This window comes from Coturnix japonica, chromosome Z, assembly GCF_054131305.1.
Source record: "Coturnix japonica strain WE chromosome Z, WE-NBRP24, whole genome shotgun sequence".
Taxonomy (NCBI): Eukaryota; Metazoa; Chordata; class Aves; order Galliformes; family Phasianidae; genus Coturnix; species Coturnix japonica.
Genome location: NC_140702.1, coordinates 65865846 through 65883010, shown reverse-complemented (window position 1 = coordinate 65883010; position 17165 = coordinate 65865846). Strand labels below are relative to the sequence as shown.

Genomic DNA, 17165 nt, shown 5'->3' with positions numbered 1-17165 from the left:
GCAGGACTGGAGCTGCAGGCAGAGCACAGCTCAGCCATGGAGCACTTCCACTGCTGCCTCCTGCTCAGCCTGGTCCTGCTTGGCATTGGCCCCACAGAATCCAAGAAGGTGAGGGTGGCTGGAGCTGCGGTGCTGGGGGGTGGCTGCAGCTGTGCTATGCTGTGCTGGACCATGCTGTGATCTGACACGCTGCCATGTCCCTGGTCCTAGTGTGAGCTGCAGGGCCTTTGGAGGAATGAGCTGGGCTCCAATATGACCATCTCAGCCCTGGATGCATCTGGGACCTTCTCTGGCTCCTACCAGACAGCGGTGGCTGCCACCAACAAGCAGATCCTGGTGTCACCACTGCAAGGAGCCCAGCAGCCCCCTGGCAACAAGGGGCATCAGCCCACCTTTGGCTTCACTGTGCAGTGGCAGTTTGCAGGTATGACAGCACCATCAAGGCTGCAGGTAGCCAAACACCTCTGCCCAGGGTGTCTGTCTGTCTGTCTGAGGGTCTGATAGAGCAGTCTGTCAGCCCAGAGCACCCAGGGTGTCTGTCTATCAGAGAAGGTGGTCTTTATTCCTCTGGCTTCAGTCCTTGGTTTACCCCTAGACTCTACCACTGTCTTTGTGGGACAGTGCTTCATGGACCGCCGTGGGAAGGAGATGCTGGAGATGGCATGGCTGCTGAGAGAAGAGGTTCCCACCCGCAAGGACAGCTGGAAGGCCATCAGGTGAGCACAGCCCTCGCTGTCAGCCCCACAGTGCTCACTCCCACCCCACTGACCTCACTGACCCTCTTCCTGTAGGGTTGGCACCAGTGTCTTCACCCGTGTCAAGTGATGGGGAGCAATGCCTGTGCCTCGCGATCCTGTCTGCAGCTCCTGGGCTCTCTGCTGCTTCCTCACTGTGTCCTGCTGCCCACCTGCTGCATCCCACTGCCTGTGCACCAGAAGCCAAATAAACCCGCCTGCACTCAGCAGAGTTGTACCTCATGTGCTACTTATCCCGTACAGCTGAGCTCAGAAGGACAGGCAGGGGACCAGCAACCAGAATGCGCTTGACTGGGAGATGAGTACCTCTCTGTGTGCTCAAGCAGCCCTGCAGGCCCTCCAACAAGCACTGCTTGCAGCACAGCATACTCTTTCATAGCAAAATAAATCCTTAGTGCCAGTGGGCAAGGGCAGCATTTCAGGGCAGTTTTTGGGAGACTGAGGATAGCAGAAGTGGTTGGGGGACACAGCTTCCCATTGAGTGCCTGCTGCTGCCAGTAAACATTCTCTTTTGGATTCCTTTTCCTCTTCTGACACACTGCCACATCCTTGATGCTTTCCTTCTCCTAGGCTTGAGTTTGTTGAGCTTTTGCAGTTCATTCTCAGCCTTTCTGAGCAGAGTGCATTTACACTGCTGTTCTGCTGCAGTCATTTCCCTGCTTGGCTGCTCCACCTGGAGTTACCTTTTAACAAGCTTCCTGCATTTCCAGTTAATATTTAGTCCAAGTATCTGCTTCACGTGAATTAGGAAACAGGGCATGGGCTGGCAGAGCTATTAGCAAGGTACTCCCTACCTTACGGCCCCTAGTGGCCTGTAAGATGACTTCTGCAGGCACCATTCATACCAGCCGTTCATTAAGTGTCTCAATATCGAAGATCCTGGCATCCAGCTTCCCAGTTTCCAACATCTTAGTGCCCAGCAGCTCACTGCACAACATTCTTTGTCTCAGTCTCCAACATTGATGATGGGCTCTAGGATCCCTGGAGCCTGGAGAACCAGGGCTGCAGTAACAACCAGCTCCCAGCCAACCCCCAACTTGTGTGCAGTCTGCTGTTCCATATGAACGCATCTAAATCCATGAGACCCAACAGGATTCAGCCCAGGGCACTCAGAGGGCTGGCCAATGTCATCACAAGACCTCAATTATTTTTCAACAGTCTTGGAAATCTGGAGAGGTCCCAGTTGGCTGGAAGCTGGGAAATACTGTTCCAGTTTTCAAGAAAGGCAAGCAAGAAGACCTTGCTAATTACAGGCCTGTCAGTCTCACTTCATCACCTACTAAAATTATGCAGACATGCTGGGAGCTACTGAAAAACATCTGAAGGATAATGCAGTCACGGGTCACAGCCAGCATGGGTTCATGAGGGGAAAGTCCTGTTTAACTAAATTTCCTTTTAAGACAAGATCACCCACCTAGTTGACGTAGGGAAACAAGTTCGTGTAATCCTTTTACATTTCAGTAAAGCTTTCAGTACTGCTTTGCACACTACCATTCTGGATAAAACAATGAGCATATAGCAAGAAAATAGAACTGGTGGACAAAAGGGGCTCCAGGGTGGGAACCCTGTACAAACCACTGTCAGTACCCATGCCTCATCCCTGAAGGGATCCCAGCAGCAGCACAAGATGGCACAGCCTTCACCATATGGTGGGATATTGTCTAGTAAGTGCTGGGGCATCAGAGATGAGAAGTCTGCACAGGGTGCTTTGGGGCGTGAGTGAAGGGAGGCTGTGAGAGGGTGCCGTCCCCCTCCTCTGAGGATGTAGTTTCACCCACCCCATTACAGTGTGCTGTGGCTGCAGCCATCCCTCTGATCCTTGCACTTCTGAGCCCTGAGCTGCCCCATTATGCTCCAGTGCCCGTGAGCTATGCCTGCAGCATCCTGCCACACATCATCCATGGTCCAGCTGCTAAGGAGACTGTCATTTAGTCCAACCCGTCCCCACCATGTCCACTAAGTGTGCCTCTTAGTGCTACTTCTCCACGTTTCTTCAGTACCTCCAGAAGGGTGACTCAACTCCTGGCACAGCAGTTTACAGCTGGTCAGTGCACAGCCCAGATTTTGGGCCGCATCCTGTGCTCTATACAAACCCCTCATCAAAGACCAGCAGCACTGCGGGTCTACGGGCACACAGCGTTGTGCCTGCGAGCAAACTGATTTAAATCACACCGCCACTTTCCATATGTACGCACCGTCTTTGTAGCTGCTTTTCGGACGGGCCGTGGAGCTCCGCGAGCCGGTCCGTTCCACCAGCCTCCAGCAGCCGGTGCTCGTGCATCAAGAGACCGCTGCGGGGCTGTCCCTCGTACAGAGCACTGCTCGCTTCTGCCGCCAGCTGGGGCTCTGTCCTCCCCGTCAAGCTGCCTATGCTGGGTACGGAGCGGACCCGGGGCGCTTCCCGTCGCGGAGCTTCCGGCGGCTCCAAAGTTGGCCCCGCAGCTCGGCAGAGCCCCGCGGCAGAGCAGAGCGGACAGTCCCCTCCCTGTCCCTCATGCCGCCCCTCTGTTGATTCAGCCCAGGATACTGCTGGCCTTCCAGGCTACAAGCTCTCACTGCTGCACCGCGTCGAGTCTTTCATCTACCCCCACATCCTTCCCTGCAGGGCTGCTCTCGATGAGTTCTTCCTGTGAACATATTTGGGACTGCCGGATCTGAAGAAGTAGAGCACAATGTATTTGGTAACTTGTCCTTAGAAATAACTGATGCGACAAAGTAGAAATCCCATGTATTTCAGCTGCGTATTTTAGAAATATAGTTGTTGAAATAATAGCAACACATTACTAACACTGGCCACATCAATGCCACCTCAGTGCAATCTCAGTTCTACAACTCCCAGCACTGCACTTCTTATGGGACCACTTTGAGAACAATTTCACAGAATCACAGAATTATCAAGGTTGGAAAAGACCTAGAAGATCATCCATTCCAACCATTACCAATACATCCCAGCTAAATCATATTCATCAACTCAACGTCCAAACATTTCTTGAACACTCCCATGGTTGGTGACTCCAGCACCTCCCTGGGCAGTGCATTCCAGTGCCTGACTACCCTTTCCGAGAAGTAAATTAGATGTACCGAGAAGTACAAATTGAAGTACATTTGATGTTCCAACAAAGTACAAATTTGATGGACTGTTAGGAGCTATCTTGAGAGCAATGGGTACTGGGGCACTCAAACATTAGGATACACAATTAGCAAAAGCCTCTTGCTTAGTCAACAGTCGTGGATCCATCTGCCAGCCAAGCTGGTCCTGCCCAGTCCAACATCCTGGGCACTGCAGAAGAAGATAAAGTCCCTGCAGTGCACCTGACAAACATGCTGGGCAGGACAGCCTGGGTTATTCCAGCCTCAGACCAAGGCCAGCCCACGGCTGAGGATGCTTTTGCTCATGGAACTGAGTGCACATGGTGGGTAATGTGGAAGGGTGGGGACATCCTGTGTGTGCCTCAAGGGGACTTGATGTTGGGTGAGAATAGTCAGTACTTGGAACTAATTAGTGATACTAATTGCTATATGATATTGGCTTGGCATCATTACTAGGGTTGATATTTGCCTTATCAATGATCTCAGAGCAATTTTAGACTTCCGGTGAAGACAAGGTAAAACCCTGAAAGTGGTTTTTCTCAAACGTGCAGGCAGCCAAAAAGCAAAGGTGTGAATAAGGCCTGACTGTGAACGGAGGGATCTTTCCATCTGGTAGGAGAGATCTTATATGAGTCTGGTAAGGAAGCACGCTCATTTTTTTAGTTCAAACCCCTCAGTTCAATACCAAAACTGCTGTGGGCTTCAAAATGCCCCAGTCTCTTCAGTGCTGTCTCATCCTGCATAGAATCATGGAATCACATAATGGTTTGAGTTGGAAGGGACCCTTGTGACCACCCCATTCTAGCTCCATGTTATAGGCAAGGACACCTCCCACTAGATCAGGTTGCTCAAAGCCCCATCCAGCCGAGACTCTTATGCCTTTAGGTGGCAGACATCCACATCCACAACCATTCTGGGTAACCTGTTCCATTGTCTCACCACCCTCACAGTAAAGAATTTATTCCTTATATCTAGTCTAAATCTATCCTCTGCCAGTTTAAAATCATTTCCCCTTGTCCTGTCACTATATGCCTTTATAGAAAATCCTTCCACAGACTTCCCATAGGCTCCTTCAGGTTCTGGAAGGCTGATGTCTGGGAGGTCTCCCTGGAGCCTTCTCTTTTATTGGCTAAACAGTCACAACTCTCTCAGCCTGTCCTCACAGTGGAGGTGCTCCAGCCTCTGATCATCTTCATCGTCCTCTTCTGAACTCACTCTAACATCTCCATGTCCTCCCAGTGTTGGGGTACCCTGAACTGGACACAGTACTCCAGGTTGGGTCTCACAAGAGCAGAGCAGAGGAGCAGAACCTGCTCCCCCAACCAGCTGGTTACAGTTCTCTTTATGGAACCCAGGATGTAACTGGCCTTTTGGGCAGCACACGCACATTGCTTGCTCACGTTGAATCTTTCATCAACCAGCATGCCCAAACCCTTCTCCCCAAGGTTGATCTCAACTATTCTCTGCCTAACCCATATCTGTGCTTGGGACTGTCCCAACCCAGATGCCAGACCTTGCACTTGACCTTGTTGAACTTCATGAGAATGTCATAGCCCCATATCTCAAGCCTGTCCAGCTCCATTTGGATAGCATCCCCTCCCTCTAGTAAGTCAAATGCACTACTCAGCTGGTTGGTGTGGCCAGCACCCAGTGCATACCATGCCAAGTCCAGTGTTTTTTAATGAGAGCTCCATGCTCCAGGCCCAATATCAGCTCTGGTGTCGGCTCCCAGCACTGCTGGCAGCGCAGCTTACTTTGATTTTGGGTCACTCAAAGGGATCTGGGGTATAGTTTAACCAGCACCAGTGACATGTGGCAGAGGAGCAGCAGGAGGGTGCTATTTCTGCGTGCTCCTGGCAGAGCTGTCCCTGACAGCTTTCCTTGCATGCTGTGGGGATCAGAGCCCTCCCTCCATGCTCTGTGCCCCGCACGCAGCCCCTGCACTTGGTAGGCAAGACTACCCTGTCTTCTCTTCCCCCTTTATTTCCTAAGCATCCTTCCCAGCCCACTTCCCAAACATGTGCAGTCTCAAAGCCACTGAGTGCCATCAGCAGCAACTGCAGTAGCACAAGAGGATGTGGTGACACGAGTGTCATTGCTGGCACTGTCATGCCATGGGGTATCAGAAATGGTAGAGGGAACAGGTGGGGAGAGAGGAGCTGGGATGCAGTGAGGGGACATGGGAGCCAGATGAGCGAGCAGCCCAAAGGAACATAGAGCCAGAGTACATCTGAGGCAAAGCTTTATTGGGAGGAATGTCACAAGCAGTGTTAGGACTCCAGCTTCGTTGCTGATGTGGGACTCGCGGGGCCATCCTCACTCATTCACTGTGTACGAGTGAAGATGTTGTAGCCAACCCTGTGGGAGAGAGAGGAGCTGTAAGGTGGGAAGTGCGTGGCCACTGGGTCATTGCCAGGGACCGTGTGGCTCTGCCTGGGCTCACCTGGTGGCTTTCCAGTCATCACCAGTGTCATCAGCATTCGACCGCAGCAGCCACATGGTCTTCAGGACCTCCTTCCCTCTCCTGTCCATGAAGCACTGGCCCGTGAAGACAGTGGTGGACTCTGTGGGAAAGGGCAGATGAAGGGAGTGGGGTCAAGGGCTCCACGCAGGGCAGGGCAGTGCCAGAGCCGTGGTCCCTCTGCCTTGGAGACAACTCATCTGAGCTCTCCCTGCACTCTGGGGACAGCACCAGCACCTTCACTGCACCCGGGGACAGGGAGGGGACAGCAGCCCAACAGCTCTGAGGGAAGGGATGGGGCTGCTCCGGGGCCACAGGAGGCAGGGAATCACTGGGGGGACAGCAGGGATGGGCTGGAAATCATCAGGGACAGAACAGAGAGGGGGAGGGATCATCAGGGATAACATGGGAAATTGCAGGATAGCACCAGGGTCATCATGGGGAAGGGCAGGAGAACATTGGTGACATTGTGGGGAAGGGCAGGAAAGTAAAGGGGATGTCAAAGGGAAGGGTAGCAGAAGAGCAGGGACATTCCAGGGAGGCTGCAAGAAAAGCACCTGTAAAGTTCCACTTGACTGTGAAGCCAAAGGTGGGATTAGTGACTCTGATGTTTTGGAACCCAAGCAGAGGGGACCTCGTGATTTTTTGTGTCACGTCTGCTACAGCTGTCAGGTAGGTGCCATTGAACTCGCCTTTGTCGCTCACATCCCCAATGGTCATGTTGGAGCCCAGGTCATTGATCCATTTCCCAGTCAGCGAGCACTGGGGATGAAGCAGAAGGACTCAAAGCTGGGCAGGTGTCAAGTGTGGGCACTGAGGTGCACCCACTCCCACCCCCATCCCGTTACCTGTCTGACAGAGAGGCCGGGAGCCAGCAGAGCCAGGCTGAGCAGCAGCAGCAGCGGGGAGGCTGTGTGCACCATCTCTGCAGCAGGTGGACAGCTGGGTGTGCTCCTTGCAGGACTCACTGCTCCTGCACGCTCCCTCGCCTTTTTATTGCTCCTGGTGCAGGCTTTTCTTCCCAGGCATTAAGCAATCTGGGTGGGTCCACGCTCACATTTTCCAGTTGTGGGCACAATCCCAAAATTACGCTGACAAATCTTTTAGGAAGCTTTCCTTCCTTGTGCCCTGGGCACAAGAGCTCTCCATCTGCAGCTGTAGGAAGTCAGAAAGAAAGGTGAGAGATCGGCATGGCTGAACCAGGACCTGCTGGTCACACTGGACAGCAGGAAGAAAGGGCACAGGCAGAGGGATCAGGGACAGGACTCCTGGCAGGAGTGTATGGATGCAGATAGGCTGTGCAGGAATGGGGTCGGGAAGGCCAAGGGCCGATTGGAACTTTGGTGTATCACCAGAGGAGGAGGTGATGTATGCTGAAGGTGCCCACTGTATAATAAAGTACTGGAGACTGAGAAGAAATATGTCATGCACACTGAGGAGTCCTGTCGTATTGTGGGGAGGCAATGAAGATGGAGGGCTGTGGTGTAAAGTCCTACATGATGAGTTGCAGAAACTACACGGTGAAGGTGAAATGAGCCAAAGGGCAGAAGTGGATGCAATCCATCTGGCTTTAGACATAGCTGAACATGAGAAGTGGCCAGAGCTCTACCTCCACACTGACTCCCAGATGGTGGCCAGCACTCTTTTGGAGTGCCTACAGTAAAGCAAGCAAAACAGCAGCCTTCACAGAGGCAAACCCATCTGGCTGCTGCAATGTGGAAAGATATTACTGCCTGTCACTGCTCAGTCGAGTTAGAAATCTCTCTTAGTTCCTTGTAGCATCAGAATAGTGTTTTTATTGTGTTCAGCATACATCTTATATACCACTCACTTACAAACAAGACATTCCTGTTCCTCTAACAGTTTCTCTAATCAGTTAGTTGGTCCCAGCTTCTCTCAGACAACAGTGATAAAGGATTTAAGGTTTCATAACAAGAACAGGATTAACAGTGCATAACAATGGAACCTCCTGTCCACCCTTAGAAGAAAACAGACACTGCTTGCTCTTCTAGTCAGACTTTGGTCTTCCAGGGTTTCATAGTGATAAGGTCTACCAGAGTCTGATATGCTCTTTGGTGACTTGCTCAGTTACATCTTCACCCATAGCTGCCCAAAGAGAGAACAAGGCTGTTTTCCAATTGGACCACTGAAGAATATCAAATTAAACAGCAGGTGGATCTGGCCTCTACGATTCAAGGGTTTCAGGTAGGTCTGGACTGACAAAGTAAGGCTTCTAGTGCAGTAGGCCCATAACACTTCAGGCCACCCAGGAATAGATACAACATAAAGATGGGCTTGGGATTGAGGGGTGGACCTCTCCATGGACACTATTGCTCAGGTTTTCTGTGAATGTGAGTCATGTGGAGCAGTTAATGGAAGGCAGTGGATAAAGACTCTTTGGTAAGGAGGACCATGGATCCTACAACACTGGAATCTATGGGAGATCTGGCAGGTGGATTTTATCACCTTTCCAGAAACCTGCCGTGGCAGGCACCATGTTCTTACCATGGAGGAAGCAATGATGGCATGGCTGGTAATGCATCCTGTGCTCCATGCCACTGCCCAAAGCACAAACCTGGGTCTTGAAAAGCAAGTCTTGTGGCAACGTGGCACCCAAAAAAGAACTGAATCACATAATGGGACTTGTTTCCAAAACAATGTCATGTGCACTTGGCTGGTAGATGGATCCACGAGTGTTTACTAAGCAAGAGGGTTTTGCTAAGTGTGTATCCTAATGTTTGAGTGCCGCAGCACCCATTGATCTCCAGGCAGTCTTTAGCAGTCCGTCAAATTGTTCCCAAAGTGGTCCCATAAGATGTGCAGTGCTGGGAGTGGTAGAATTGAGACTGCACTGAGATGGCACTGGTGTGACCAGTGTTAGTAATGCATTTCTATTAAATGCAGTTTGCATTAAAATGTGACATCCAACATATTTGAGGATGAGTAATTTTTTAATTCACAACATCAGTTTTCTACAAAAAAAGCCAATTGGTTACAAAAGCAGCTAACCTGCACACTAGCCCTGAGCTAAGGGAGCCCAGGTTCTGTGGGACGTTGTGCCCCTCGGCAGCTTATTCACAGCATAAGGAAGGGACGGCACCCAAAGTGATGTGCAGAGTAAATCTTTGTAACCCACATATGGTTATAAAACAGGTGTGTTTATTGTGGCAGTGTGATGTGCTAGGGATTTTTCCACCACGATTGCTTCAAAGATTACATAATTCAGATTCCCTTATGTTCCCATAGATAATTCATATTCGTTAATTATGGGTAAGACAATTAATATATAGAGACTTACTTCAGGTAGTGATTCCTGAGGCCTCCAGTCTTCTATTCCATGGTCTCTTCTACTGTCCAGTGTCCTTTTAGCGTCACGGCAGTACAAGCAACAGTTGTTTACTTCATCCAGTGGTCTTCCTCACTTGTCCTATAGAGGAATTTTCTTCACTGACAAATGCTCATTAAAATAATGCCAATTGTAAGTAATTATTAGGTACCAAAACTGTAACACCTGCTCTCTCAGCACTTGGCCATTATTTCTGGACGTCTGCTTCACCCTGGATAGAGATATGTTTGGAAGGAGGATTGAGGGCAGTATCTTGATGCCTTCCTGCTGCATCCCAGCTTACCCACAGACTGAGACAATCCAGCCTTGTGTGGAGGCCCTGGCTTCATTGATGTTTGTTAAGCCTGCTGTTCTTTTACTGCGGCTCTCTTATCAAAACAGAGCAGCCTTACAACATGCTATCTAGTCCGTAATACTATATCCATACTTTTTTCAACATTTAAAAACTATTGCAGTTTTGCAAGTGAGAACTTATTACAAATTTCAACAACTATATTTCTAAAATATGCAGCTGAAATGCATGGGATTTCTACTTTGTCGCATCAGTTATTTCTAAGGACAAGTTACCAAATACATTGTGCTCTACTTCTTCAGATCTGGCAGTCTCAAATATGTTCACAGGAAGAACTCATCGAGAGCAGCCCTGGAAGGAGGGATGTGGGGGTAGATGAAAGACTCGACACGGTGCAGCCTGGAAGGCCAACAGTATCCTGGGCTGAATCAACACAGGGGTGGCATGAGGGACAGGGAGGGGACTGTCCGCTCTGCTCTGCCGCGGGGCTCTGCCGAGCTGCGGGGCCAACTTTGGAGCCGCCGGAGGTGCCGTCCTGCTGCCCTTCTGGGAGACCCGGTCGGCCGCTGCCGGAGGACGGGAAGCGCTCCGGGTCCGCTCCGTGCCCAGCATAGGCAGCTTGACGGGGAGGGCAGAGCCCCAGCTGGCGGCAGAAGCGAGCAGTGCTCTGTACGAGGGACAGCCCTGCAGCGGTCTCTTGATGCACGAGCACCGGCTGCTGGAGGCTGGTGGAACGGACCGGCTCGCGGAGCTCCACTGCGATCAGCGCGGAGACGCGGTGGGACAGCCCGCATGTCTGGAATGCTCTCGGGGACGGCTATGTACTTTTTAGGACAGACAGGCCAGCAGTGTGGGGTGGTGGAGTTGCTCTTTATGTGAAGGAACAGCTGGAATGTCCAGAGCTCTGCCAAGGGATGCACGATGAATGAGTGGAAAGTTTATGGGTGAGGACTGAGGGGCAGGCTGTGTTGAGTGACGCCTGATCAGGAGGAGGAAGCTGAAGAGGCCTTCCACAGGCAGCTGCAAGTGGCCTCGTGATTGCAGGCAGTGGTTCTCATCAAGGACTTCAACCACTGTGATACTTGCTCAAAAAGCAGCACTGCCAGGCACACACAGCCCAGAAGTTGTTGCAGTGCGTGGATGATAACTTTCTATCAAAGATCATGGAGGTGCCCATGAGGAGAGGTGTGCTGCTGGACCTTGCTCTCTGAGACTAAGAAATTGGGCAAAGGTGACACAAGACCTTCAGGGGGAGCAAGAAGCTCATGGAAAGGCACTAATGGAACAACGAAGTGGAAAAGGTCTCTGGCCATTTGTAAAGAAAACAGGAATGTTGTCAGGGCATGCAGGGATGCTATAAGGAAAGCTAATGCGCACTGGAAATCAAAGCAGGTGACCTCCCAGTCTAGGACAACACGAAGGACTATTTAGTATGTCAGTAGATAAAGGAAGACTGGGAGAACGTGCATCTGCTGCTGAATGAGGTGGATGACCAAGTAATGGAGGACACCAAGAAAGTGCAGTTACTGCACATCTTTACTTCATCCTTCCCTGCTAAGACTGCCCCTTGGGTATCCCAGGCCCTGGGAAAAAGAGCCTGGGGAAAGGAAGTCTTCCATTTGGTCAAGAGTGATTTGATCAGAGGTCATCCAGGCTAATTCAGTGAACACAGATCCATGGGCACCGATGGGATGCACCCATGAGTGCTGAAGGAGCTGGCAGAACTGGCTGCCAAAGTGCTCTCGATCATCTTTCAGAGGTCATGGGGAACAGGACAGGTGCATGAGGACCGTTTCCTCCAGAAGGCCAATGTCACTCCAGCCTTCCTAAAGGGCAGGAAGGCGAGTCTGGGAAACTACAAGCCAGTCAGCCTCAGCTCTGTGCCTGAGAAGGTGCAGAGAACTGATTGGTGCCATCGAGATTGGAGACTGCTGGGGCTGTCGTGGCCATGCAGTGGTGTTCACACTCCTGAGGGATATCAGGCAGAGAAAGTGCAAAATCCAGGAGCTTAATTCTAGGAAAGGCAAATTCCAGATCTTCAGGGAGTCTGTCAACAGAACCCCTGGGAATCTGTCAACAAGAACTCAGAAATGGAGTGGAGCCGGCAGGTCTTCAAGGAAGCATTCCTTAGGGCATCTCCAGGTGTAGGAATCAGAAAGGAAGGTGGGAGACCAGTGTTGCCAAAAGAGGATCTGCTGGTCCAACTGTATAGCAGTGGCAGAGGGAGCATTGATGAGTTCTGAAGGGTCCCCTCAGTATATATAATAAATATGTATAATGTATGTATAATAAACTATTGCAGACAGAAGAAACATGCTGTGTTCAATGAAGGATCCTTTCAAATTGTGGGAAGGCATTGGAGATGGAAGGCTGTCAAGAACAGCTACAACATATAGATGGGTTTGGGATCAAAGGGTGGATGTAGCCATGGATGCAATTGCTCAGGTTTTCTGTGAATGTGATTTGTGTGCTGCAATTATGAAAGCCATGTGAATAAAGCTTCTTTTGTATGGTGGATGATGGCTGAAATCTACATATGGAGAGGTTGGGTAGTTGGATTTTATCACCTTTCCAGAAACCTGCCATGGGAGGCACCATGTGCTTACAGCAGTGGGAATAACAAATGGATGGTTGGAAACATATCCTGTGCCCCATGTCACCACCCACATCACAATCCTGGGTCTGGAAAATGAAGGTTTTGGGAACATGGCACCCCAAAAGGAATTGGAACCGACAGTGGGACTCATTCCTGAAAATAGGACCTAAACACCTGAGCCAGAAAGCATGGCATCCACACATCCCATATCGTGGACAGCCTCAGGGAAAATGGAACAATCTAATGGACTGTTAGGGGCTATATGGAGAGCAATGGGTACTAGAACACTCAAACATTGGATACACACTTAGCAAAAGCCTCTTGCTTAGTCAACAGTCGTGGATCCATCTGCCAGCCAAGCTGGTCCTGCCCAATCCAACATCCTGGGCACTGCAGAAGAAGATAAAGTCCCTGCAGTGCAACCTGAAAACATGCTGGGCAGGACAGCCTGGGTTATTCCAGCCTCAGACCAAGGCCAGCCCATCACTGAGGATGCTTTTGCTCAAGGAACTGAGGGCACGTGGTGGGTAATGTGGAAGGGTGGGGACATCCTGTGTGTGCCTCAATGGGACTTGATATTGGGTGAGAACAGTCAGTACTTGGAACTAATTAGTGATACTAATTGCTATATGATATTGGCTTGGCATCATTACTAAGGTTGATATTTGCCTTATCAATGGTCTCAGAGCAATTTTAGTCTTCCGGTGAAGACAAGGTAAAACCCTGAAAGTGGTTTTTCTCAAATGTGCGGGCAGCCAAAAAGCAAAGGTGTGAATAAGGCCTGACTGTGAACGGAGGGATCTTTCCTTCTGGTAGGAGAGATCTTATATGAGTCTGGTAAGGAAGCACGCTCATTTTTATGAGTTGAAAGCTGCCCTGCTGTGGTACTGATGTGGCCTTCAAATGTCCCAGTCTATGTAGCAGCTTAGACCCCTATAAGTTGGGATCAGTTTTGCAACTGGGGCTCAGAAGTGAGTCTGAAGACAGACTGACCACTGCTGCTGGTTCCCTTTTCTCCCTTACAAGAGAGGGAGCAGTTTTTGGTACATGGGTCACCATGAGGCCATTGGGTGAAGAGTACTGAAATAAAACACACTTGTTTTAGAGAAATGTTTTGAACATATGTGAAATTGCAGTGCAAACCAAGTTACATCAGCCTGCCTGGTCAAATGTTATGGAAAGGAAGTATGAAAATTCACAGTGGTAGGGACTGTACAACCCCAGTGATATTCACTGGCTTTAAAATACAACACCAAAGATATCCGGGGATTAATTAATTAATTAATTAATTTTATTTTATATAAGCCATATTGTTTCCTCCAACAAAAGCCCATTTGTTAAAGCTACAGTGTACCTGCACACCAGCCCTGAGCAAAAGGAGCCCAGATGCAGGAGGGATGTGGCTGCACTTTGTATCCTTCACTGCCTTCTGCAGTGCAGGGGGGCTGGGGGCAGATGTGAGCTCTCATGTGCACTGCAGGGACTTTATCTTCTGCAGTACTAAGGATGTTTGGGCAGCCCAGCTCAGCTGGCAGATGGATCCACAAGCATTGACTAAGCAAGTGGGTTTTGCTAAGTGTGTATCCAATGTTTGAGTGCCCCAGCACCCATTGCTCTCCAGGCAGTCTTTAACAGTCCATCAAATCCATTTTCCCAGAGGCTGTCCACGATAAGGGATGTGTGGATGCCATGCTTTCTGACCAAGGTATTTATGACGTTGTTTTGGAAACGAGTCCCATTATGTGATTCAGATCTTTTTTGGGTGCCACGTTGCCACAAGACTTGCTTTTCAAGATCCAGGATGGTGCTTTGGGCAGTGGCATGGAGCACAGGATGCATTACCAACCACTCACATTCACAGAAAACCTGAGCAACAGTATCCTCCCCTTGATCCCAAGCCTATCTGTATGTTGTAGCTATTCCTTGGTGGCCTAAAGTGTTGTGGGCCAACTGAGCTGGAAGCCTTACTTTCTCAGTCCAGACCTACCTGAAGCCTTTGAATTCTAGAGGTCCAATCCACCTGCTGTTTAGTTTGATATTCTTCGGTGGTCCGATTGGAAAACAACCTTGTTCTCTCGTTGGGCAGCAATATCTTTCCACATTGCAGCAGCCAGATGGGTTTGCCTCTGTGAAGGCTGCTGTTTTGCTTGCTTTACTGTAGGCACTCCAAAAGAGTGCTGGCCACCATCTGGGAGTCAGTGTGGAGTTAGAGCTCTGGCCACTTCTCATGTTCAGCAATGTCTAAAGCCAGATGGATTGCATCCACTTCTGCCCTTTGGCTCATTACACCTTCTCTTCAGTAGTTTCTGCAACTCATCATGTAGGACTTTACATCGCAGCCCTCCATCTTCAGTGCCTCCCCACAATACGACAGGACCCCTCAGTGTGCATGACCTATTTCTTCTCAGTCTCCAGTACTTTATTATACCGTGGGCACCTTCAGCATACATCACCTCCTCCTCTGGTGATACACCAAAGTTCCAATTGGCCCTTGGCCTTCCCGACCCCATTCCTGCACAGCCTATCTGCATCCATACACTCCTGCCAGGAGTCCTGTCCCTGATCCCTCTGCCTGTGCCCTTTCTTCCTGCTGTCCAGTGTGACCAGCAGGTCCTGGTTCAGCCATGCCGATCTCTCACCTTTCTTTCTGACTTCCTACAGCTGCAGATGGAGAGCTCTTGTGCCCAGGGCACAAGGAAGGAAAGCTTCCTAAAAGATTTGTCAGCGTAATTTTGGGATTGTGCCCACAACTGGAAAATGTGAGCGTGGACCCACCCAGATTGCTTAATGCCTGGGAAGAAAAGCCTGCACCAGGAGCAATAAAAAGGCGAGGGAGCGTGCAGGAGCAGTGAGTCCTGCAAGGAGCACACCCAGCTGTCCACCTGCTGCAGAGATGGTGCACACAGCCTCCCCGCTGCTGCTGCTGCTCAGCCTGGCTCTGCTGGCTCCTGGCCTCTCTGTCAGACAGGTAACGGGATGGGGCTGGGAGTGGGTGCACCTCAGTGCCCACACTTGACACCTGCCCAGCTCTGAGTCCTTCTGCTTCATCCCCAGTGCTTGCTGACTGGAAACTGGACCAACGACCTGGGCTCCAACATGAACATCGGGGATGTGAGCGACAGCGGTGAATTCAGTGGCACCTATGTAACACCTGTAGATGACGTACCACAAAACATCATGGAGTCAATTCTGCTCGGGATCCAAAGCATCACAGATGATCAGCCCACCTTTGGCTTCATAGTCCGCTCAAACTTTACAGGTGATTTTCTTGCAGCCTCCCTGCAATGTCCCTGCTCCTCGGCTACCCTTCCCCACAATATCACCAATGTTCTCCTGCCCTTCCCCATGATGACCCCAGTGCTATCCTGCAATACCCTATGGTATCCCTGATGATCCCTCCCCCTCTCTGTGCTGCCCCTGATGATTTCCAGCCCATCCCTGCTGTCCCCCCAGTGATTCCCTGCCTCCTGTGGCCCCGGAGCAGCCCCATCCCTTCCCTCAGAGCTGTTGGGCTGCTGTCCCCTCCCTGTCCCCGGGTGCAGGGAAGGTGCTGGGGCTGTCCCCAGAGTGCAGGGAGAGCTCAGATGAGTTGTCTCCAAGGCAGAGGGACCACAGCTCTGGCACTGCCCTGCCCTGCGTGGAGCCCTTGACCCCACTCCCCTCATCTGCCCCTTTCCCACAGAGTCCACCACTGTCTTCACGGGCCAGTGCTTCATGGACAGGAGAGGGAAGGAGGTCCTGAAGACCATGTGGCTGCTGCGGTCGAATGCTGATGACACTGATGATGACTGGAAAGCCACCAGGTGAGCCCAGGGCAGAGGCACACGGTCCCTGGCAATGACCCAGTGGCCATGCACTTCCCACCTTACAGCTCCTCTCTCTCCCACAGGGTTGGCAACCACATCTTCACTCGCACACAGTGAAGGAGTGAGGATGGCCCCGCAAGTCCCACATCAGCAACAAAGCTGGACTGCTGACACAGCTTGTGACATTCCTCTCAATAAAGCTTTGCCTCAGATGTACTCTGGCTCTATGTTCCTTTGGGCTGCTCTTCTGGCTCCCATGTCCCCTCACTGCATCCCAGTTCCTCTCTCCCCTCCTGTCCCCTCTACCATTGGTCTTGACAGTGCCAGCAATGACACTCGTGTCACCACATCCTCTGTGCCACTGCAGTTGCTGCTGATGGCACTCAGTGGCTTTGAGACTGCACCTGTTTGGGAAGTGGGCTGGGAAGGATGCTTAGGAAATAAAGGGGGAAGAGAAGACAGGGTAGTCTTGCCTACCAAGTGCAGGGGCTGTGTGCGGGGCACAGAGCATGGAGGGAGGGCTCTGATCCCCACAGCATGCAAGGAAAGCTGTCAGGGACAGCTCTGCCAGGAGCATGCAGAAATAGCACACTCCTCCTGCTCCTCTGCCACATGTCACTGGTGCTGGCTAAACTATACCCCAGATCTCTTTGAGTGACCCAAAATCAATGCGAGCTGTGCTGCCAGCAGTGCTGGGAGCCGACACCAGAGCTGATATTGGGCCTGGAGCATGGAGCTCTCATTAAAAAACACTGGACTTGGCATGGTATGCACTGGGTGCTGGCCACACCTACCAGCTGAGTAGTGCATTTGACTTAC

The 17165-nt window shown here is 50.9% G+C and overlaps 3 protein-coding genes across 3 annotated transcripts; 2 read left to right on the top strand and 1 right to left on the bottom strand.

Annotated features, from left to right (window-relative positions):
* The first annotated feature begins 16 nt into the window (after window positions 1-16).
* On the top strand, window positions 17-962 carry LOC107305801 (avidin-like). The gene is made up of 4 exons (XM_015848368.3): window positions 17-108; window positions 211-424; window positions 596-716; window positions 792-962. Exons 1-4 carry the CDS (start codon window positions 37-39, stop codon window positions 823-825), a joined length of 441 nt encoding a protein of 146 aa, XP_015703854.1. The 5' UTR covers window positions 17-36; the 3' UTR covers window positions 826-962.
* A 5114-nt stretch (window positions 963-6076) lies between these two features.
* On the bottom strand, window positions 6077-7303 carry LOC107305802 (avidin-like). The gene is made up of 4 exons (XM_015848369.3): window positions 7155-7303; window positions 6864-7068; window positions 6289-6409; window positions 6077-6203 (listed from the first exon to the last, which is right to left on the bottom strand). The coding sequence occupies exons 1-4, from the start codon at window positions 7227-7229 to the stop codon at window positions 6170-6172; spliced, it is 435 nt and encodes a 144-aa protein (XP_015703855.2). The 5' UTR covers window positions 7230-7303; the 3' UTR covers window positions 6077-6169.
* An 8281-nt stretch (window positions 7304-15584) lies between these two features.
* Window positions 15585-16562, top strand: LOC146754155 (avidin-related protein 1-like). Its single transcript, XM_085528529.1, has 3 exons — window positions 15585-15799; window positions 16223-16343; window positions 16430-16562. The coding sequence occupies exons 1-3, from the start codon at window positions 15637-15639 to the stop codon at window positions 16461-16463; spliced, it is 318 nt and encodes a 105-aa protein (XP_085384655.1). The 5' UTR covers window positions 15585-15636; the 3' UTR covers window positions 16464-16562.
* Window positions 16563-17165: the final 603 nt, after the last annotated feature.